Genomic DNA, 22,326 nt, shown 5'->3' with positions numbered 1-22,326 from the left:
CAGAATCCTTTGGACTGACGAGACGTAGGTGATGGGTAGGCGTCATACTTGTACGTAGGTAACCTAGAAAGCAGGGAAAACATAGGATGATACGTGTGTTGTAGACAGAGTACAATGGAGGAAGTGAGAAAACCCCCTATTTACTATGGTATTTACTTATATGTCTCTAGATGTTGGATGTTCTAGGGCTGTTACTTAGGTGCTCTTAGGAAAGGTCCTACACTCTTCTAGGAGAAGGAATTTAGGAAGATTAGAGCTGAGACCTATATGACTCATACTATCCCTCTGATTCACAGCTAGCTACGTATGTATCTAGGCCTTACATTAATGCCTAGTACTCTAGGTCACCAAGCAGGTGCTATGATTAAGGAGTTGAGAAGCCGTGGCATTTACCCTATTAAATGGCCCCTGTACTCACCGGATCTCAACCCGATTGAACAGGTATGGCATATTATGAAGATAACCCGATTGAACAGGTATGGCATATTATGAAGATAATTATCTAGAGCACATGTCCTACAATCAGCTCTGTGTGGCTGTTACAGACGCATGGGATTAAGTTGGGCATGTAGAGCTTAACAGTATGCCTATCTGTATAGCAGCAGTAATTACTACAAATGGTAACGTGCATGTATAACGAAAGTGCCAAACAAGCGAAAGTGCCAAAATATCGCGACTACCCCATAAGAATTGCGATAAATCCACCACAACAATATAAATTAATTAAAACTACTCGGAGTCTTCTTCCTCAGACCTGTCTATTACAATCTGACAAGTGCGCGCATTGTGTCCAGTCTCACCACACTTGCCACAGCGACGTGCATGGGTTTCTTCCCTTGGCTTCCGACCACTACTTGCCCTTATTTATTGCTCTACTTGCTGCACAACGTCCCTCTCGTCCTGTAGCTCCTGTGCTACCTGTTGACTAAGTGATCCTCCTTGCTGTAGTCGTGTTTTTTTAGCTCTCTGGCGCTTGCTTAGCACTTCATTTGCCTGTCGCAGGTTTTGGTTCTCTGCTTTTAACAATGCTAATTGATGCATTATTTGCGATGCACCCTTTGTAAACTGGTCAACAGCTGCATAGATTGAGGTTGGAGAGCTATTTTGATGATGCGCAATTCGGTTTTTAATGAAAGTAGACTGTGATACAGCTTCAGTTGGGTTATTTGGTGTCTGAGAAACCCATGGTTGAGCGGTGTTTGGGCGAGAGGTTGGAGGTGTTGGCGTCTTAAACCTAAGGTCAAGTGTAGATATTACACTCTCAGGGCTAAATGGAAGAAGCCCAGCACCTCGGAACCCTCCCTGAATATTGCTTTCTGTCATTGCAATGTTAAATGCAGCGTGGAAGGCAGGAAAGAAGTCATCCTTAGTAATGTGAATAATATGAGCCCGCATCATATCTTCAATTTGCTGACCGTAAGCTCTCTTTAATGGGCCAAAACAGCCAACATCAAGTGGTTGGAGTATATGGGAAGAGTGAGCAGGCATACAAAGCGTAATAATGTTGTGTTCTTTGCAGTACTCCTCAAACTTGTCTGAGTGGTGGCTCTCATGACCATCAAGGACTAACAAGCGATAACCACCAACACTCCGGGGCTTTGTGTGCTTCTCAAAATGCTGAATCCAATCCATACCTCTCTCGTTTGTAGTCCAGCCATTTGCAGTAACAGCGATTACCCAATCTGCTGGAAATCCACTATTCTCATACCAAGATGCAAGGTGGTTTTTACCTGCCACAATGACAAATGGCGGCACTGCCCAACCTTGAGAACTAACGCCTTGGATTACTGTAACCCATTCCCGATTGCCAGGCTGCACCTTTTTTGCCTTTGCCCGCCCATCTGAGCTCGTTACTACCGTTGCGCTTGAGATGACGCCCATCATAAACCCAGTCTCATCAAAGTTGTAGATATCTGCATTGTTGATGCCATACTTTAGAATTGTGTTCCATACAAGCTCAAACCAGCCACGAATGACTTCTGGATCTTCGCACTTAGCCCTCTGGTAGTCGTATTTTCGCTGGAAGTGTGTCCGGAGCTCTACATGGCGCTTAACAAAGTTTGAAGCCCAACGTGACCCGACGCGTGGCGCGTCGCGTGTTGCAAGTAGTCAATTTGCCATATCTTTAACAATAGACAACTGAGGAGGGAACCCTTTAGCAGCTAAGTCAAGTATATACTGAACAAGAACTGATTCCTCTAGGTTACTTAATTTCCGTAAGTTGGCTTGGATATCGCGTCGTGAAGGTACACCTTGTAAACGGTGACGTAGCTTGCGGTGGTCTACGGAATAGATCCTAGCTGCAACTCGAAGGCGCAAATTTGGGTCGCTTTGCATAGCTTGGATAGCTAGCACTAATTTGCTTTCATCATTTTTATGGCGCATGTTTTGTTGTGGAGGAATTTAACATTTAGTTGGGGGGGTTGGTCACCGCATGATTTTGGCACTTTCGCTTGTTTGGCACTTTCGTTATACATGCACGTTATGCACATAGAGTACTAGGCATTTAGTATAGATTTATATAGTCAATTAGGTAGCTATTATACTCTTTTTTTCTACAGAATTCATTACTCTCATTCTCAAGTCATTGCATTATATGAGAATTGGTACTTTGGCTAGAATTGCCATGCTAGCCTACGTAGGGGGCCCTAGCTAAATCACTTCAGTCACTAGCACTAGCATGTACACTCGATTGATGTTGAATTAATTATATTACTAATCTATACACTAACTATATACAGTAATTCAAAGCTGGCCACAGCTAAATAGAAATCTCTCTAGCTGTAACTAGCTTTTAAAGCACTTAATTGCCAAAAGCGGATGATTCTTCATCATTTAGAACAGGGGGTGGTAGGGGGGCAGTAGGGTTAAACCACTAGTGGCTTGGCACCTTCCTTTTTAGGCATTGGTTAAGCTGATGGTTAGGTTGCTAAAATCCTCTATAGAGGTGTTGTTCAGAGTTTTGTTAGTGGATGCCTCTAAAACTAATGATTACTGGTATTCTAGCTAGGTTCTAGTCTATCTAGCGACTAGAACCAACTATAAATAGTGGCTTTTCCTCTAGCTAACGATGACAATACTAATGACAACAATACTAATGACAACAATACTAATGACAACAATACTAATGACAACAATACTAACGACAACAATGATACCGAGCCACCACCTCTACAAGCACCATTTACACAGTTGAATATATAAGGAAGACCAAAGAAGCAGAAAAGGAGTTAAGAAGAGGAGGATATACTACAAGGGAAAGGAAAGACTTAGGCTTTAAGCCCTAACGAGTATATTATACTGTTGAAAATCTGCCTCTAGATAGCAGACACATATCGAACAGCAGAGGTAATAACGTTCTTTAAGAATGTTACTGCTGATTAGCAACATGAGACTAGCAAAGAGCATAAATCTCTTCGCTAGGTTTTATGCCACTTAGCAGAAATATCTCTAAGATCTTAAAACTAGCAAGCAAGACAGCCGAACGGAACGGCAACTATATAAGGACAACTAGATAGCTGTCCTTGATGCTAAAGCAACAGTTTTCTAGGAGCGGAAGGAGCACTAGGGTGCTATAGGGGTGAGGGGTGAGGCTTCTTTCCTTGCTTAGGCAGCAATGCTTCTTATAATGAAGGAGAAGTAGGTTATCAACCTGCTGTTACCCTTACCATAGAACACCCTCCTAGTGCTCTAAGCATAGCAATTAGTAAGTGGTGATAGAGTTGAAGATGCCGTTATCATTAAGGATGACGACAGTCTTAGCTAGACTCCATTATTACCACTTACTAGTGCCTCTCCTTCGCCACACCCATCTTCTTCTTCTTAGCGATCCTGAAAATGCCAATACATAGCAGCAGAAGATAGTAGAGGGGCTTGTAAAAGCCATAGCTTCGCCACCACCACCTCTAAATCTAGAGGTATTAGAGGAGATTAAGGATCTTTAAAGAGAACAGTCAGTGATGTTCTCTTCATTTATACAGCAATTACAATGGGCTAAGGGGGTTCATTACTATATAGCTATCTATTCTAATATATACAAATACTCTTTAATTAATGGTGGACCAACCTTGAATCTTATGATATCAAATTACCTACTATACAAGTATAGCAGTTCGTTAGTAGAATAGCAACAGCAAAGTAAGTTGCTACTAGTTGGCTGCTAGATTTTAACCCCTTACTAAATGCTGTATATAAGAATAGCTGTTGAATACGATTAAAGCAGTTCCTAACAGCTATTCTCACTAAGGAGAGCAAGTGATTAAATGCTTGCTCATTAGGTGATAAGTGGCGACAACCCCTTGTATGAGTAAAGGGGCTCATAATACCAGTTGTACACTAATATGCTAGATCACTGTATAGGAAGAGCCATTTAGACTCTTCTTTGCTGTCTATAATCTGCTTAAGTCTAGCTTCACAGCCAGACTCTTGCCACATAATCTAATCATTTACAGTTCTAAGAAACAGACCACAAATAGATGACGCAAGGCTGTCTAGCATTACAACAGCTTGCTATTGCTAGCTGTGCTAATGCTTATGGCTGTTGTATACTACATGCTAGGCTTCGTTAGGGCTAGAAGGACGTAAGAATCCTCGAAATGTGCCATCTATGAAGCCCTATATACAAGGGCATTAGCTGATAGCCTCTATAGCTACAGAAAATGCTTGCATCTTATCATACGATAGATGTGGCGCCTAAGCAAGACTTGTGCCAAACTGGCCGAGTAAGTGCTAGCAAGTATCATTAAATATAATACTTAACTAGGTACTAGATCATCTAAAGATCCATGTACAAGTGCTCTACTAGTTTGGATATGCCAAATAGGTAAGCATAACGCACGCAAAGAGCAGTTTCTAGGTGTGCTGTAACCTAGTGATGATATATGATATTGTCAAGTTGAAGGAGGGGTAAGAGCTGCTAGATCTCTTTAATTGAGAAGCTATATAGATTAGTAGAGTACATAATAAAAGGGGCTTCCTTACTGTAGATAATGCTTCACCTTAACAGGTGAATCCTAACCCTACACATTAAGACTCCATGTCTTATGCTCATACTTAAGCAGCGGCTGGTATAGACGCTATAATACCCTAATATGAAGCTGCTGGCAGCAACGACGTAGCTGCAAAAGGAGTATACTAGTAGCTACTATAGCTACTAGTAACTGCTGCCTACAAATTAGCATTTCTAGCGTGGTATTTGAGGCTATTCACAATATGACAATTTGGTTTTGGTCAATATAGAACAGAGAGAGAGGTACTTTACGGAAATGCAATTATTATGTATTTTTATATGGGGGGTGCATTAGGGGTAAGTACTACTTGTGACTAAAAAATCGGTACGGAGTATACGCAGTCAAACCCATCACTAAGAGGCACTTGGGGGGTATTACAGAATTCTTATATTACTACTTTAGACTGCCATAGAGTGGCTTGGCACCTTCTTCTTCCGGCCTTTGGGCAAAAGTCCGACGGTCAGGTTGCTAAAACAGTGCACGCGTCTGGTGGTCTTTCCCGTCTTACTATGACGCTGATATTTGCGTTCGGGTACTTTCCAGCCGCTTGACTATGATGGCCCCGCTATCCCCGAACCGAACAATACGAGCACCGCACCCATGAACAGCACTAAATTGTCAGCCGCTGGCTATCTCTGCCAGGGAAAGGGGAAAGGAAAAGCAAAGAAGGAAAGAAAAGAAGGAAAGAAAAGAAGGAAAGAAAAGAAGGAAAGAAAATAAGGAACTACCCAACGCAGCGATCCCGCATCAAAGCTGGATGAGTGCGGGGAGTATGATGAGCTGAGTATGATGAGCTGAGTATGATGAGCTGAGTATGATGAGCTGAGTATGATGCGCTGAGTATGATGCGCTGAGTATGATGCGCTGAGTATGATGCGCTGAGTATGATGCGCTGAGTATGATGCGCTGAGTATGATGCGCTGAGTATGATGCGCTGAGTATGATGCGCTGAGTATGATGCCTGAGTATGATGCGCTGAGTATGATGCGCTGAGTATGATGCGCTGGGCTATTATAGCTATAGCTGGGTGCAGCTACTATAGCTGGGTGCAGGTACTATTCCTAGGTGCAGGTACTATTCCTAGGTGCAGGTACTATTCCTAGGTGCAGGTACGACTGGGTGCAGAACGCAGAACGGGCCAAGGAACGTCCGACTATTGAAAATTAAATTCATCGATACGAGAGGCGGGAACTCGCGGCGGGAACTCGCGCTGGTGTGGGAAACATCTACTTCCGTTGTACCCGAGCACAACGGACTCCATACATGTCTGCACAACACGTCGTTTGTCTTAGAATACGCATATTGGAAGTATTTTCCCGACTGATCGCCCTATGGCTATCAGTCGGGGAAATACATCTCTCTATCGCATCTGTTCCCACTTCCGTGCAGCATTTATCGCCCGCCCTGTTCTTTTTTTATCTCGTCTCAAGGCCTGTGCTGTCCTGTCCAAAGACCGACATCATCTGCCCACGCGACACATGGCTGTTGTCATATATTACTATTATCCGCTCTTTTCCTCACCTCCTCTCTCCCCACCTCCTCTCACCTCCTCTCTCCTCATCTCTCCTCATCTCTCCTCATCTCTCCTCATCTCTCCTCCTCTCTCCTTCCTCCTCCCATCTCTCTCCTCTCCCTCAACCCCGAACTTCTCCGTTCGGCAACGATAGTCACCCGCTTCTGTGTGGTCTTGCTTCTCTTCTCACCTCACCTTCACCTCCGAATCACATCACCGCCATCATGAAGCTCTCCCTCACCCTCCTCGCCGCGGCTGCGGCCCTCACACCGTGCCTTGCCGCGAACCCAACATGGCCCTCCTCCGTCGACGAGCTTGAGGACATCATGTTTCTCACGGCAGGCTATCGCAAGCGGACCTTCGCTGACTCCGTGATTCCCTGCGAGAAGAGCCCTACTACCGCCGGCCGTATCAACGCCGCCGAATGGATCCGCAGCGCCTTCCACGACATGGCCACCGCAGACACTTACAATGGCATCGGCGGCCTTGATGCTTCCCTCCAATTCGAGACTGGCCGCAGAGAGAACAATGGCCCCGCCTTCGAGTCCACCTTAATCTTCCTTCAGGCCTTCCTGTCTGTGCGCTCCTCCATCTCGGATCTCCTTGCACTGTCCATGTATACAGCTGTTCGCGCCTGCGGTGGGCCAATTGTGCCCATCCGCACAGGTAGAATCGATGCCACAGAGGGTGGGGCGACGGGGGTGCCGATACCACAGAACCCGACCCAGACGTTCGTTGCGCAGTTTGCACGCATGGGCTTCAACACGAGCGAGATGATTGAGCTCATTGCCTGTGGACATACCATTGGCGGCGTCCATGCGGGTCTGTCCCCATTGATCAATGCCCCGGGGACAGCAAAGAATGACTATGCGCTTTTTGATGATGCTACGCAGGCTCAGTCCAAGTTTGACCATGGCATTGCGAGAGATTATGTCTTGGGAAATACGACGAACCCCTTGGTAGTTGGTATCTCCAAGGCCAATGGGCGGGACTCTGACGGCCGCATTTTCCGGGTTGATAAGGATGTCACCATCAAGACTCTGGCGAACCCCGTGGTGTTCCACGACCGCTGCAAGGTCGTCCTACAGCAGATGATCGATGTCGTCCCACCGACGGTTAATCTCACGGGGCCAATCCAGCCGTATGAGATCAAGCCCGTTAATCCCCAGCTTAACCTTGTGGCTCCCGGCACCACTCTATCGTTCACGGGAGAGATCCGCGTTAGAACGACTGTTCGTGCGGCGGATAAGATTTCTAGCGTGAAGCTCGTGTACAAGAACCGCGATGGCGAAGCTGGCGGATCCATCACGACTACGTTTGTAGGAACTGCATCCGGCTTTGATGACTCGTTCACTGTAAGTATGATTCCGTGATATTTACGTATATAGCTAATCAGTCGATAGTTCTACAAATTTGCCGCCTCAATTGATTCCACGAAGAGTATTTCTAGCTTCACCGTTAAGGTTGCCGTTGCTGGCGGCACCACTGAGACCCACGATAATAATGGAAAGGGTTACCCGGTGGAGGACTCGGTTATCCTACAGTCACCACAGAGTTGCTTGGAGATTTTCACTGATGCTGATAATAACCGCACACTGACCATCGTTGCTGCCGTAAGTCCTTCCAATTCATTGCCAGCCAATATGAACCATGCTTACCCCCATAGAAACGCACAGCAGTCACAGGCACCCCAGCCGTCGACCTAGCCTCCTTAAAGGCTAGAACCGGCGGTCTCGTCGTTCCTATAATCACCCATTCCCCCCTCCCCATGACGGCCGGCAAATCCTACGGACCATACACGTTCTACTCCGTGACCACCAAGATTGGCTCCACTCTCTCCCTCCGCGCCACCTTTGATATTACGCTGGGCACAGCCAAGGACGTCTTCAAGCGCACCTCCAACCTCCCCGATGGATGCGTCCCCTTTGGATCCGATACATCGACATCCACGGCCCCACCAACAACGTCTCAGCAATCATCTACCACCGTAAGTCCTCCAATCTCAACCTTACCAACCCCGCCTCAATCATCAGGCTGGGCCTTCCTAGGGTGCTACACGGACGCCACCACCTCCCGGACCCTCCCCTATATGGCCTCCCCGGCCGGCGGACCTACAGCCCTGACAAACGCCCTCTGCCAGTCCACCTGCCAGTCCCAAGGCTACGTCCTCGCTGGTACCGAATACTCCGGAGAATGCCACTGCGGGAACTACATCTCGTCTACTGCCAGGCCCGCCACTTCCGGCTGCGACATGGCCTGCCACGGCGACGCTGCGGAGAAGTGCGGCGGTGCGAATCGTCTGAGCCTTTACGGCTTTGGCCGCGCCAAAGCAGAGGTGGCCCTAGTTCCTAAGAGTAAGAAGACCGTGGAAGGGTACGAGTACCAGGGATGCTACGTTGATTCGAGAGAAGCGAGAGTGCTGAGCGGCTCGGCGCTTGTGAATGATGCGTTGACTTTGGAGAAGTGCGCTGCGTTCTGTAAGGAGGCCAAGTTCAATGTGTTTGGTGCGGAGTACGGGGGAGAGTGTTGGTGTGGCGCCGCATTGGGAGCGACGACGAAGGTGGGCGAGGAGCAGTGCAACCAGCCTTGTGGCGGGGACAGGGCCGAAGCCTGTGGACAGGGCAATCGACTTAGTGTTTACCTGAAGTGAGGGCTTAAGATGGAGCAGCATAAAGGCGATATTTTATTTTTGTTTGGGGTGAAGGGTGCAGGAGGATAATGGCATGAAAGTGACGGGGAGGAGAGAAAAATAACGAACGGCATTGGGGTATAGTTTTGTTGTCGATACATAGATTCTTGGTATTGTCGGATGATGGTATTTAACTTTCTCCCGCGCGTTTGCAGCTTTGAGTTTTCTCAGGTCTCATGTGCGGAAATCCAATCTCATATTAGGGGTCGGTTTGTGAATGCCATCTAGATTTCTCACTTTATCTACGGGTAGTATCTTTTTTCCAAGTCATCACAGCTAACGCCACTCAGGAAGCCCGTGGAGGACTCGCAGCCCTGCCGCAACCAGATAATAATTAGCATCTCCCCGACCATACAGTCTTGACGCCCCACTCAACTTTCCTAGCCACGTATCCTGCTCAATAGCAAGACGTGCGATTCTGGCATTACTCTCCGTCGCAAACATTGAGGCCGTCTGTTCGATGCCGGGGCCCATCCTCGCAACCAGAAAATGGTCCATCAGCCCCTCCTCTTCAAGAAGATGCATGACTGTCGCAGCACCCATTTCGGGCCCGCCCACCGCATCCTTGCCGTGAATGAGGTAGTGCAGTCCTCTGATGAGCCGGCGGCGCATATCGCTAAGCTGCTGCGCTGAAGCACTCGCTTGACAGACAGTGCAAACGCACACGAATCGTAGCGCACTATGCCGCTCTTGCCTCGTCCTACCAGCGAAATCATCATTATAACAGAACGTGATCTCCTCGCCCACCGCAATGTCGCAAGTGGCGAAGCAGGCGATTTCCCCCGCCTCGACGTTGCTGTCTGGGATGTTGGGTTGGGCACGCAGGAGTGGTTGAGGCACGAGAGCAGCACGAAGATGCCGTGGCCGCTGGGGTTGGGGAGATCGAAGGAGTTCTTAGCACGGGTGTGGGTTAGGCGTGTGAATTGTTGGTCGAGTGTAGATGTAGGCGTTCATCTTGTGCTTGCCGTAGAAGCCCTAGATCAAACCACGTATGGACATGAGCGGCCAGTCACGCACCTAGACACCTTAGGAATTCTAATGCAGATATAAATACAGAAGTTTCAGGCGGGTAAGTGCAGGCAGGTAAAATAACACTTTAGCGACGGATATGGATACAAATACACATATCCAAAATATGGCAGATATTCCCTCCAGAGAACCCTAACGTTAACGTTCCCTAGGATATAAGTCGACTTTTGTTACAGGACTCGGGTATATCTTCAACACCACACTCAACTAATCTCAAAATGTATATCACTGAGGTACTAAGGGCTACTGCGGCTGATAATGATCGCCTTCTCAGGATCATTTCCGAAACAGCGGCCGCCCTTCAACAAAGCAACGATTATGTCGTTAACCTCAAAAAAGACATCCTAGTACAAGAGAAACTCCTCCGAGACACCAAGGTCACCATTGCTCGTGAAGAAGCCGAACACAGGGACTACCAAACATCCCATGTAAGCGTCTAGCTTACAGATTAGGAGGGAAGCGTGAAAAGTTCGAGCAGAAAGCATCGAAGGAAGAGAAGGACTGGGTTGAAGCTGTACAGAGAGGATTTGAAGTTCAGAAGAAACTCGATCTTCTAAATCGAAATATAGCTGAAGCAACCAAGACAAGCGCGGAAATGGAAAATGTAGCAGCCACTTACAAACAAGCAGAATATGAGCTGAGCTCACTCTACAAATCTGTTTTCCAGGGGCCAACACCCGATATCCCTGGAGAGGATCAACGAGAAGGCACTGTGTATCAAGCATCTACGGAGTTCAACTGGGCTCAGGGCAATGTCGACAAGGGGAAGCAGGTGAAGAATCTCCTCACTAGCGCGATGAAGTTCCTCGACGAGGCCACTCGGGACGTTGAGAGCGCAAGAAGTAATGCGAAGATGGATGCATTTGGGTTTGACAGCACGTTTATGGACATCGCCGAGATGAACGCTCTTACAAGGGTGAGGCAGAATGTCGGCCAGGCCGAGATGTTAGTTAGTCAAGCAAGGACCATGGAGCCATTGATTGGGGATATTGGAGATGTAGTGCATGCGCAACGCCATTTCGTGTCGGAAGTGCTGTTCGACAATGTCTTTTCGGACATGAAGAAGAATGACGAGATCAAGCGATCGCAGGCATCCATCATGAAGCGAAGAACTCTCTCGCGAGTATGATTCATGCAACAAATGAGAGATTTGAAGCTGCGGTGGCTGAAGCGATGGGCAAAGGCAAGCGCTTGAAGAGAAGAGGCTACAGCTGCTGCAGATCAGAGCTGAAGCATATCAAAAAGCTGCTAGAGGAGAATTAGTTCCTCCACAGCAGGGACCGCCACCAAGCTACGGGGCGTAGGCTTCAAACGGACAGGTGATTTGACTGAGTCCGAACGAGCCTTCCGTTTCGCGACGACGGCGATTAGGGACATTCCTGCGTAAGCGTAATATCGCTCTTGCATATATAATATCAATTGTCGTAGTCACTCTTTCCATATCGAAAAGTGTGGTGATAGTGTGTCGTAAGCACCGCCATTAATTTTAGATATATGTTCCGGCCCAACCACGAATAAGTTGTATTCGCGAATGGGCCAGCCCAACCCAGTGTTCGGCGGATACATATCCGGGTAGTATCCGTGAAGCTCACGGGTAGGGTATATACCCGGCGACGATCTGACGGGTAGGGTAGGGTATATATCCGGATACATGAGGCTGAATATTGTATATAAAAATAGAATAGCGTATATAAAAAAGAATGAAGCTTTTGATAATAGTAGTAAACCCCTTTCCGCGAGCCCCCTTTCCGTGAGACCCCCCCTTTCTGCGAGTCCCTATTCAGGTGCTTCATCGTCAGCATCATCGCCGTCGCTATCAGCCTCCCGTATTTTACCCCAATTCCGTAAGCAAAGTAAATATCTAATAGTTGGCGGTGATAACCTATTCCGCTTCTTTGTAATAATATCACTACCATTACTAAATACTCGTTCCGATGCTGCAGATGTTGCTGGAATAGCTAGATGATCACGAGCAATACGGGCAATAACTGGATATTGGTATTGCTTTGCGCACCAATATTTGAGAATATCAGTATGCTCACCGGGCCGTGGTTCAAGCATCCAGCGCCTCCATTCTGGCTCTTGAAAAGCCAAGCCTTCTGACGCAAATAGATCTTCGTCAGAATCAGGTTCTTGATCTATTGTAGCAGTAGCACCTATTGCTTCTGCAAGAGCTGTTTCGTGAGTAATTCGCTCCGTATCAAGGTGATACTCTCGCTTTTGGTACGTTCTACAAACGTCTTCGAACTGCGCTCTTGCTCGTAATCTTCGTGTATCGTCTATAGCATTTGGATATATCTTCTTAAATACTGTATGATTCATTCGTGGGTCGCAAATTGTAGCAACAGCTGAGTGCTTACATTGCTGATTCGTTGTAAGAGTATAATACTCATTAAGCTTTTGAAGCGCAGCTCCACAAGCTACTCCGATCGTAGAGCTTCTACCAAGCTCTTCTTGTAGTAATGTGACCTTATTTATCATCTTTAAGTAAAGAGGAATTGTAAAGTTGAGCGTTGGATATGAATCGCTTTGTAGCCGTCTTGACGGCTTTAAGAATACTAAGAATAATCGTTCAAGAGCTTCGATAATAGCCCAATCGTTGCTTGTTAACGCAATATCCTTCATACTGATATCAAGCTTCTGCGTAGAGCATACTGCAGTAATTGGTATTCGAAGCTTTATAGCTGTTTCAAGCATATAGTACGTTGAATTCCAGCGTATAGGCATATCAAGTGATAGCTGGCGTGGCTTCTGGCCTGCAGCTTGTATCTGCTTCTGTAAAGCATCCTTCCATGCTCTTCAGTTTCGAAAGATAAATATGCCTTCGGAGCTTCTCAAGCGTAGCTGATACTTCAGTAGAAGAGTTATCAATATGCTGCGGAATCCGGGCAAGCCCTTGCTGACACCAGTACGCTTCTGTTTCTGTATCCGGGCTAGCTTTCAAGCTCTTTAGAGTAGCTTGAACTGCAAGATTGATAATATGAGCAATACACCGAACGTCCCCTTCCTTTACAGTAAACGTCCATGGCTGTTGAATAGTCGTCTGCTGCTTACTGGCTATTTTCTCATATTCTGAAAGCATCACAGTATTCGCTGAGGCATTATCCCACGTACAAGTAAATATAGCACCTGTAATTTCGAAGCTATCTGTTACTGCAGCTAACTCTTGAGCGAGATATTCGCCGCTATGAATTGGCTCTTGAAGGTGGATTACATCAAGTAATACGCACCGGTGCTGCCACTTCTCATTAATCCAATGGCCTGTGACAGCAGCGTACTCTGTATAGTTCCGTGCAGTCCATGCATCTGTTGTAATAGATATCCGGCCGCCATAGGTAATATGAGCCTGGAGTTCTAATTGTAGCAATCCTCGGTGATATGAGAATTGCCGCTGTAGCTCTCGGTGTAGTGTTCGCGACGATATCGATAGAGTACTTGGGCTTAAGAACTGTACTAATTGATGGAACGAATAGCTCTCAATAAGTCGTAAGGAGAGGTTATTTGATACAACGAATGAGAGTAATAACTCTCGGTATTTCGCTCTACTATTTGATGCTTGAGCTTGAGCGGGCTGGACTTGCGGGTTCCGCGGCCGTGGCTCAAAAAATGACGATGCACTACTTGATGGGCTTGACGGCGTAATTGTATGACCTTTCATTGTATATGCTACTGTTGGATGCTTCTGCGTATAGTGCTTCCAAAGATTACCGGTTGAAGTCTGACTTAATAGCTGCGGAGTAGGTGAATATCCGCAGCCTGGTTGTAAGCAAGTTACTTTGACTGTAGGTGGGTTACTATCAAGTATCAATCGCGAATATAATAGCTTCGTAAATAGTACCGATGACGTTGGTGGCAGCATTCGTCCTGGAGGCTGAAGCCGGAGCGGTGTAGGATTAATATCCTGTTGAATATGAATAGGGGGCGGCAGCGTTGGCAGACTTGGCTCATTATGAGTATCATAGCTATTATAGCCCTCAGGCTCCGTTGGTATATCTGATAACGACGAGTCGCTCATTCTGAGGATAATTATCACTTTATACAGCATCAATATAGATCTCACGACGTTGGAAAAAAGAGGTCTTGGCTGCGCTTGGCTATTCTTGGCATGTATCCGGATATATACTCGAGAGTATCCGGATACGCCGGATACTCCTAAAATATCGCCGGGTAGGTATATACTCGAGGATATACCCGGATACCACGGGTATATTGGTATCCGTGCCGAACACTGGCCCAACCACAAATAGCATAATATAATAGTAAATATTAAATCGCTCTATACTACGTTTCCAATAGTGTCTGCTCTTGCCCGCTTTCTCTGCTTTGGCCTCTCAATTAAAGCTAATTCTGTACGATAGCTAAGCCTAATAAGTTGCCATAGTCATGATCATCATTATGGCAGTGTATACTACACTCCTTTGCTTCCTTATAACAACGGCACCTCTTTGTACTACAATGTCATTTGCATTGGCATGATACTACAACCTATGCACTTGTAGAAGCCTCTCTAGCTGCAAGCCCTAGCGTTACTTGCTTTGTAGAAGTAGGAATTAAGATATCAGACCAGAGAGCTTGTTCTACAACTCCTTGATTTTGTAGGTATAAGGCGTTGTATTATACCAGAGAGTGTAAGAACCTAATATCAGTGTAGGTAAGGCTCTTCTAGAATGCGTGCAAAGAGCCTCTTATTATTAGTTGAGGTTCTATCCTCTCGAGGAACCTTAATAGAGACTATAGCTCTAATATCAAAGTGTTAGATATGATGCTTCTTTGTATACTTGCACACTATAGAAGCCTTCACTCTTTAAATATATCTCTCTTAATTATAGGGTTAGGAAGCTTAGTCTAGGCCAATCTAGCACTTTAGCCTAGCTCCTACACTAGAGCTTGGAATTGAGCTCTAGATCTAGCTTAAGCTCTAAGCTAGAGCACAGCTTAGAATTGAGCCTTGACTGCTCTAGCTGAATTACGAGCTCTAGCGCTACCTAGAGCTAGGCTTAAGCCTAAGCCTAGGCTTGAGTGATCGCTTAAGCTCTAGGCCTAGAGTTGAAGTCAAGCGATTGCTCAAGCTCTAGCTTAGACTTAGAGCTAGAGCTAAGCTTAAGGTCGAGCGATTGCTCAACCTCTAGCTATGGCGCTGCCTAGAGCTAGGCTCAAGCTAGAGCCTAGGCTTGAGAAATCGCTTAAGCTCTATGTAATGGTGGGTGCACCAGATGTGAGAATCTAGCCACCCAAGGAAGGGATGATTTTACTAAGACAACACACTGTCTTAGGAAACAGAGCCAAAGGGTCGTAGCTTAGACTATTCCACAATGCAGCAATCAGGTGTATGATGTAGTGGAGTGGTTTAGACAAGTTGTAACAAATGTTGAGTCTGAGAACTCAGGGATAAGTCAGAGGTTAGCACCTCACTAACTTTTCAGGAACAAGGAGTAACAAGATCAATGCTTGGAAGCTTGTAAAAGACGTGGAAGTATGTGATAGTCGATTTACTGTATTGCCTGCTTGCCCTTTCTTAAGGAAAGGGCAATCCTATTTATGCCAAAGGAGTGTAGTTCTCTCATTTTCCATGACTTTCCATGACTTACCAGGCTTGGTAATTGTAGTCGACATAAGAGAATCCCATAGAACCATCTCTTAGGTTCGTAGCCTATAGGAAGTAAAAGGAGGTCCAAGGTCAGAGTACCCCTATAGACAAATTATGTCATAGACAAATTATGTCATAGACAAATTATGTCATAACTTAACCAATCTTGTGGGTAACTAAAGAGCGATGACATGTAATGAATCATGAGGTTCATAGGAGCTTTTAGAGCTATCGTTCATGCTCCTAGGCCTCTAGTTGGTAGAGATATGTCATGTGGTAGTATGAGTGATGTCATGTAATGAATCATAGATGTCATACTGACATTCGTTGCACTCAGTTTGCTATCAAACTCAAGAGCAAACTTAGAAATCTCCTCCTCAAACCTACAAGTCACCATACATATCTTGGCTTATCACACCAACAACAGAAACAATACTACTCAACGATTGCTGCAAACTCTTCTACTACATCTGTTTATGCTACATACATCACGGCATATCATTTGGACACTCATTGAACAAGTTATTAAGAAAATCTCCTCCTTAAGGGGGTGGGCCAATACTACCACATGGCATATCTCTACCAACTAGAGGCCTAGGAACATGAACGATAGCTCTAGAAGCTTCTACAACCCTCTATGATTCATTACACGTCATCGCTCCTTAGTTACCCACAAGATTGGTTAAGTTATGACATAATTTGTCTATAGGTACTCTGACCTTGGACCTCCTTTTCACTTCCTATAGGCTAGGAACCCAAGAGATGGTTCTATGGGATTCTCTTACGTTCACTACATGATTAGCAAGCTAGTTGTGGGTCGCACTTGATTTCTAATACATTTACCAAGCCTGGTTAGTCATGGAAAGTCATGGAAAATAAGAGAACTACACTCCTTTGGCATAAATAGGATTGCCCTTTCCTTAAGAAAGGGCAAGCAGGCAATACAGTAAATCGACTAGCACATACTTCTACGTCTTTTCCAAGCTTCCAAGCATTGATCTTGTTATTCTCTGTTTCTGAAAAGTCAGTGAGGAACTGTAACGCTGACTTCTAAACGATAGAAGACACAGAGGTTCTCTTGCGTAAAGGTTTACTTATCAGAGGAGGCAGGGGATCAGACACAAAGGCTTCAAGTAACACGTTACTAGTATATAACAAATACTGTATTGAGTTGAGCACGAAGCTCCTATCTAAGGAAATACTATCTACTTATATAGTGGCGTCATGCCTAGTGGACTCTTGGGAACTCACTCGAGTCCTCGGAGTCCTGGACTCTTAGGACTCTTCTCATCATCCTGCGAGTCCATCACGTGCCTAGTGGACTCCTGGGAACTCACTCGAGTCCTCGGAGTCCTGGACTCTTAGGACTCTTCTCATCATCCTGCGAGTCCGTCACGTGATACTTTCGGAACTACTATTCCCCGCTGCCCCTCCAGGTACCAGGGCCGGTCTCATGCGACCTCCCTCCTTCCTGTCCTGTAGTTGGCCAGCCTTCTTGTTCCGTCGTAACAGGAACCTCTGACTTATCCCTGAGTTCTCAGACTCAACATTTGTTACAACTTGTCTAAACCACTCCACTACATCATACACCTGATTGCTGCATTGTGGAATAGTCTAAGCTACGACCCTTTGGCTCTGTTTCCTAAGACAGTGTGTTGTCTTAGTAAATTCATCCCTTCCTTGGGTGGCTAGATTCTCATATCTGGTGCACCCACCATTACAATAGAGGGTTGTAGAGATATGCTATGTGGTAATATCGGCCCAGTAACTAAGGAGCAATGACGTGTAATGAATCATAGATGGTTGTAGCAATCGTTGAGTAGTATTGCTCTTGTTGTTGGTGTGATAAGCCAAAATATGTATAGTGACTTGTAGGTTTGAGGAGGAGATTTCCAAGTTTGCTCTTGAGTTTGATAGCAAACTGAGTGCAACGAATGTCAGTATGACACCTAAGTACTCGAGCTCAATTCTAAGCTCACTCTTAAATATCAGCGCCATTGTTAGGTCTTCCTACTCAACTCTAATTGTGAGATCCTTTAGGCCTAGCTATTAAGCTAGTTAATATGAGAACTCCTGTCTCGGAATAGCAGCTCAGCTAGCACACACCTAATAGTAGAGTGGATTTGGGTGTTAATTGTAAGTGTGGCTTTAAATAGCCCATCTTTCCACTCTATAGACCTATGATCCATTTACTATGCTTGTAGCTTTGCTTCTACAATTCTATTTGCCTACTCAACTAGGCCTTGTGTCTATGGTGACCATGGTGCTCTATTTATCACTTAAATACTATACTTACGTAGCAGAATAAGTAGTGCACCCTTGAATTCTTTGCCATTATTTGCTTGCATAATCTTTAGAGGTAATAATGCTGCAATAAAGAGAGCAAAGCAGTCTGCAATTGGCTCTAGATGCTTGCTCTTTAATGGATATAGCTGTGTATATTTTGAGAAGTGATCCTTTATATGTAGAATCCACTTATATTGTCTAGAAGGCTCATAGCGCATATCAATTAGATCAATCTGAACCCTCTCTCATGCTCGGCTAGTAGTAATTGGAACTAGAGGAGCTTTTGTTGTGTTTAGTTGATTTAGTATACAATTCTTACATCGCTTTAATATAAACTCTGCTTCTTCTCACTTTAGCCTATAGAACTTCTGTTGTAGAATACTCCATGTTTTTGAGCGGCCTGTATGTAGCAGCTGTAGGTGTTCATTAACAATAGCATCAAAAGCTTCACTTTAGAACTACACATCGTGGGCTTTAGAACCTAGAGTCAGGTTTCTAGTAGAGCTTATTATGTATAATCTCAAACTCTGTTTAAGCACAGTGCTTTAGTCGTGACTTCTACTTGGTTGTTGGCTTTAATAGTAGGTTCTTAAGATAGAGGTATAATTGACGGTATTTTAAGTAGTCTAGCCGCTCTCTATCAACATAGGTAAAAGCCATGAATATAGGTTTGGAAAGCAGTGAACATATATAATATGTTGTAAGTCGCTCTTTCCCAAATAAGGCGTGTTGCCAGAGTGGTTAATGGGTATGACTAGAAATCATATGGTTTCGGCCGCGTAGGTTCAAATCCTGCACACGTCGTTTTTTTTTTTTTTTTTTGTTTTGCCAACCGAAAGACGTCGTGCCAGATCGCGGAAAAAAACCACTTTGGCACCACGCCTTTTTAATTGAAAAAGCAGGCTACATATCTTAATATACTGTAATTGTCTTGTTTCTAGAGAAATATGATGCATATTCTCATATTTGTCGGTCGTGGTTTCCGCAACTACATATAATCCTTAAGTGACTATGAATGAAATAAACCGTCTTAGCGACTGTATATTAAATATATTAAGTGAGTACTTTAGAAAACTATGAATTAAGATAAACCATCAGTAACTAGCAACTAAAGGAAACTATCTTAGTAACTAAGAATGAAATAAATCGCCGTATTAACTAAATGTAGAATAGTAACTACAAAGGAAATAAAGGCTCTTAATCACGTATAATTAAATAATCATATTACGGGCTTTCTATATGATATGCCCAAGGGGGAAACTTAAAATGACAATCAGGTGCTGACTAATAAAAAGGCCTTTGATAGCCCAGGGAATATCGACAAGGAGAAACATACTGTACTATAGCCTTTTAATACTCAATTACTTGAGAATCAAATGAAAAAGTAGAGTTCGGATTCAATTTTCGTTCCGATAGCTACCCATCCTCGGATCTTGGGTTGCGTGGGACCCCCTGTTGCGTACCTTGTATCCACCACAACTTTCTTGCTCAACCAAAAAAGACTCCCTACAACCGCACCACCTCCGACCAACACCACTCCACAGTACAACCCATCAACCCAAGGCGCAATGGAGACCAGTGCAGGCATAACAACACCCGCAGCCGCCGAATCTCTAATCCCCAAATTCAAACTCGAACGCGTCCTAAACCAAGGTCCGCTGTGTCCCCCCCCGCGTTGGCCCCGCTAACCACCCCCACCACCAGACCAAGCCGGACGCCGCATTGTCCTCCTCGGCGCCATCTCCACGACTCCGGCCCTCCTCCTCCTCGAGCGTGCTCCATTCTCCGCCTCCGCCGAACACCTCGCCGAACTCCCGCGCGCGCTACGCTCGTGCCGGAACCTCGGTGCGAATGATGTCTACTTCTGGTTTATGGCGTGTAGCGGGGACGCGGCTGACGGTGCTGCGGCGGCTGAGATACACGATGATCTGAAGATCAACCTGATCTACCCGTGTACGGAGAAACATATCAAGAAGTACAGCAGGCAGGGGACGCGAATGGTGACGGAGACTGCGGAGACATACAAAAATTCAGTGAGGCCATACATGCAGCGACAGCGGGAGGGGGGAAGGCTGACTTGGGTATACAATATCATTGAGGGCAAGACGGAGGTGGAGGACGTGATTTTTCGCACAGTACGTGGAGTAGATACCGAGCGCGGCTTCCTGCTGCTACCGGACCTGAACTGGGACCGCAAGACGATGGAGAGCCTGCATCTACTCGCTCTGGTGGAGCGCAGGGACATCTGGAGTCTGCGCGACCTACGGAAAAAGCATGTGCTGTGGCTGAAGGACATGAGGCGCAAGATTTTACAGGCGACAGTGGGGACGCATACGAAGCTTGAAGAGGATCAGTTGAAGTTGTATGTGCATTATCAGCCTACGTACTATCACTTCCATATCCATGTCGTGCACGTCGCTCTTGAAGCTGGCGCCACGCAATCAGTGGGCAAGGCCATCGGGTTCGAGAGCCTCATCTCACAGCTAGAGATAATGCCGGGCGGCGAGGAAGCCGGGTTGGACAGCGTGAACCTAACATATGGTCTTGGGGAGTCTAGCGAGCTATGGATCGACGTCTTCGAGCCGCTCAAGAATCGCGGTACAGTTTCTCTATCTCAATAACCAGATCATTCACCCCCGGACCATTGGGGCAGTTCTTCCAATCCCCGTCGTGCACGCAGTACACCTCGTTGTTCAGTCTCACCGTGCAGCTCGCCCTGACGCCCACATTGATACTCCTCTGGACGCTATCCCTCAGCAGACCCATGCCCATCCCATCGGCGCTGCCCGCGCACTCATTCAGCTTCTGAATGTCGACGGCGTGCTCCAGCGCGCAGCCCTTGACCAGGGCCTCATCGGGGATCTCCCTGTAGTCGTTAGAGAGACACATGACGAAGCCGAGATAGATGCGCGGCTCCGGGTAGAGGTGGGCGGCGCACAGCTCGAGGATGTTGCCCATGCACTCCGGCGGGCCGTGCATGCAGTCCACGCCGTCGTTCTCGGTCGGGCGCCCGAGGAAGGTGAGTGTGAAGTCGACCTTGGAGCTGACGCGCTCCATGGCAGGGATGACGAGTTCGCGGAGGCAGGCCTGGTAGATGTGTTAGCTTGCGCGCGTGGAGGTACTTATAGGAATACATACCCTTGTGTCTGGACATTTGCTCATGACGTGCGCTTCGAGTGGGACTAGCTTCCCCACCTTCTCGACCACAGCTGAAGCTGCATTGTTGCTCGTTTGGTGATGGCAAGCCGTAGACGTGAAACCTCTGAAGTCAAATACCCTCGTAGTCATCGTCAACGCGAAATACAAAACCACAGCAACCGTAAGTGCGACGGCGAACGGCCGGTTCCTGGCGGAACCTCCACCGCGTGCCTGTATCTGCGACTGAACACCCATATTATTCGTTGTTTGAAGGCGTGAAGAAGAAGTTTGCGTCGAAGACGGCGCAGAATTAGAGTCTGTTTGAAGCGGGGAATTGAAAGGCTGGTCTCGTTTAGAACCGGCAAGTGGAGCGTTGGTGCTTTCGCTGGCGTGCTCCATCTTCTCGGAGAAGCGCTGTGGTATTATTGAGGGGCTAGACATCGCGAGGATGGGATGATGTTGGAGATGGACATGAGGATTGTACTGATGTTGTTCGTCCTACGGATCTCGGAGATGTAAACCTTGGACGTCACAAGGCTGTAGCCGTGTGGTGCTGGCTCGAGGTCGGTGGGTCGCGTTCGTTCCCGACGAGGACGCGAGGCTGAGGAATGAGTATAAGATATAAAGTTTTGGCCCCTACTTTTAACCTAAATCTTAGTATCTCAATAACTACAAGGCCAATTGCTTTAAATTGAAACAGAGCTCTTTAAACGCCTATAAAAGGTTAAGTATATAGTTTTATAATTTATTATTAAAGGTTTGTTGAGATATTAAGTTATGAAATTCGTGATTTAAGGTGTGAAATGGATTTGCACATTCGCTTGTTTTGCACATTCGCTAGTTATACATGTACGTTATATTATAGGAATTGAACATATTCAAGGACGTGGATCGCTTGTCTATCGCAATTGTTCTGTTTCAGTTTCGACTATTTCAACCATATGAGGTAGATAAATGTCCTTATATTATTTGGACGTCTCATGGCGTGCACACCCACCTCCCCCACCATCTCGAACGCCTCAAAAGCTTGTTGATAGCATCATTTCTGTTATTCAACGAATTAACGATCCATCTC

At 46.2% G+C, this 22,326-nt stretch overlaps 6 protein-coding genes and 1 non-coding gene across 7 annotated transcripts; 5 read left to right on the top strand and 2 right to left on the bottom strand.

The window, feature by feature from the left end:
* Window positions 1-6,281: 6,281 nt before the first annotated feature.
* Window positions 6,282-9,291, top strand: VC83_06745 (uncharacterized protein). Its single transcript, XM_024470334.1, has 3 exons — window positions 6,282-7,877; window positions 7,926-8,135; window positions 8,189-9,291. Exons 1-3 carry the CDS (start codon window positions 6,747-6,749, stop codon window positions 9,170-9,172), a joined length of 2,325 nt encoding a protein of 774 aa, XP_024321668.1. The 5' UTR covers window positions 6,282-6,746; the 3' UTR covers window positions 9,173-9,291.
* A 196-nt stretch (window positions 9,292-9,487) lies between these two features.
* On the bottom strand, window positions 9,488-9,823 carry VC83_06744 (uncharacterized protein; the record flags this gene model as incomplete). Its single annotated transcript, XM_024470333.1, has 1 exon — window positions 9,488-9,823. One exon carries the CDS (start codon window positions 9,821-9,823, stop codon window positions 9,488-9,490), a length of 336 nt encoding a protein of 111 aa, XP_024321667.1.
* A 69-nt stretch (window positions 9,824-9,892) lies between these two features.
* On the top strand, window positions 9,893-10,261 carry VC83_06743 (uncharacterized protein; the record flags this gene model as incomplete). The annotated part of the gene is made up of 1 exon (XM_024470332.1): window positions 9,893-10,261. One exon carries the CDS (start codon window positions 9,893-9,895, stop codon window positions 10,259-10,261), a length of 369 nt encoding a protein of 122 aa, XP_024321671.1.
* Window positions 10,262-10,320: 59 nt separating this feature from the next.
* On the top strand, window positions 10,321-11,615 carry VC83_06742 (uncharacterized protein). Its single transcript, XM_024470331.1, has one exon. The coding sequence runs from the start codon at window positions 10,836-10,838 to the stop codon at window positions 11,367-11,369; it is 534 nt and encodes a 177-aa protein (XP_024321670.1). The 5' UTR covers window positions 10,321-10,835; the 3' UTR covers window positions 11,370-11,615.
* Window positions 11,616-18,836: 7,221 nt separating this feature from the next.
* VC83_06741 lies at window positions 18,837-18,918 on the top strand (the record flags this gene model as incomplete). The annotated part of the gene is made up of 1 exon: window positions 18,837-18,918. It is a non-coding gene; the product is annotated as a tRNA-Ser (tRNA).
* A 542-nt stretch (window positions 18,919-19,460) lies between these two features.
* Window positions 19,461-21,094, top strand: VC83_06740 (uncharacterized protein). The gene is made up of 2 exons (XM_024470330.1): window positions 19,461-19,766; window positions 19,818-21,094. The coding sequence occupies exons 1-2, from the start codon at window positions 19,682-19,684 to the stop codon at window positions 20,732-20,734; spliced, it is 1,002 nt and encodes a 333-aa protein (XP_024321669.1). The 5' UTR covers window positions 19,461-19,681; the 3' UTR covers window positions 20,735-21,094.
* VC83_06739 (uncharacterized protein) lies at window positions 20,813-22,091 on the bottom strand (the record flags this gene model as incomplete). Its single annotated transcript, XM_024470329.1, has 3 exons — window positions 21,252-22,091; window positions 20,876-21,200; window positions 20,813-20,829 (listed from the first exon to the last, which is right to left on the bottom strand). The coding sequence occupies exons 1-3, from the start codon at window positions 21,690-21,692 to the stop codon at window positions 20,813-20,815; spliced, it is 783 nt and encodes a 260-aa protein (XP_024321544.1). The 5' UTR covers window positions 21,693-22,091.
* Window positions 22,092-22,326: the final 235 nt, after the last annotated feature.

The sequence above is a fragment of the Pseudogymnoascus destructans genome (assembly GCF_001641265.1).
Source record: "Pseudogymnoascus destructans isolate 20631-21 unplaced genomic scaffold scaffold_19, whole genome shotgun sequence".
Lineage (NCBI taxonomy): Eukaryota > Fungi > Ascomycota > Leotiomycetes > Thelebolales > Thelebolaceae > Pseudogymnoascus > Pseudogymnoascus destructans.
The sequence above is the reverse complement of the archived record's forward strand: the minus strand, read 5'-3'. Positions and strand labels throughout refer to the sequence as shown.

Excerpts from the sequence above, each read along its gene's own strand:
- VC83_06745 (XM_024470334.1), top strand. The coding sequence starts at position 6,747 with ATGAAGCTCTCCCTCACCCTCCTCGCCGCGGCTGCGGCCCTCACACCG. Across the intron at positions 7,878-7,925 it reads GCTTTGATGACTCGTTCACT|TTCTACAAATTTGCCGCCTC; the intron begins GTAAGTATGATT and ends ATCAGTCGATAG. Across the intron at positions 8,136-8,188 it reads CACTGACCATCGTTGCTGCC|AAACGCACAGCAGTCACAGG; the intron begins GTAAGTCCTTCC and ends TTACCCCCATAG.
- VC83_06742 (XM_024470331.1), top strand. The coding sequence starts at position 10,836 with ATGGAAAATGTAGCAGCCACTTACAAACAAGCAGAATATGAGCTGAGC.
- VC83_06740 (XM_024470330.1), top strand. The coding sequence starts at position 19,682 with ATGGAGACCAGTGCAGGCATAACAACACCCGCAGCCGCCGAATCTCTA. Across the intron at positions 19,767-19,817 it reads CGAACGCGTCCTAAACCAAG|ACCAAGCCGGACGCCGCATT; the intron begins GTCCGCTGTGTC and ends CCCCACCACCAG.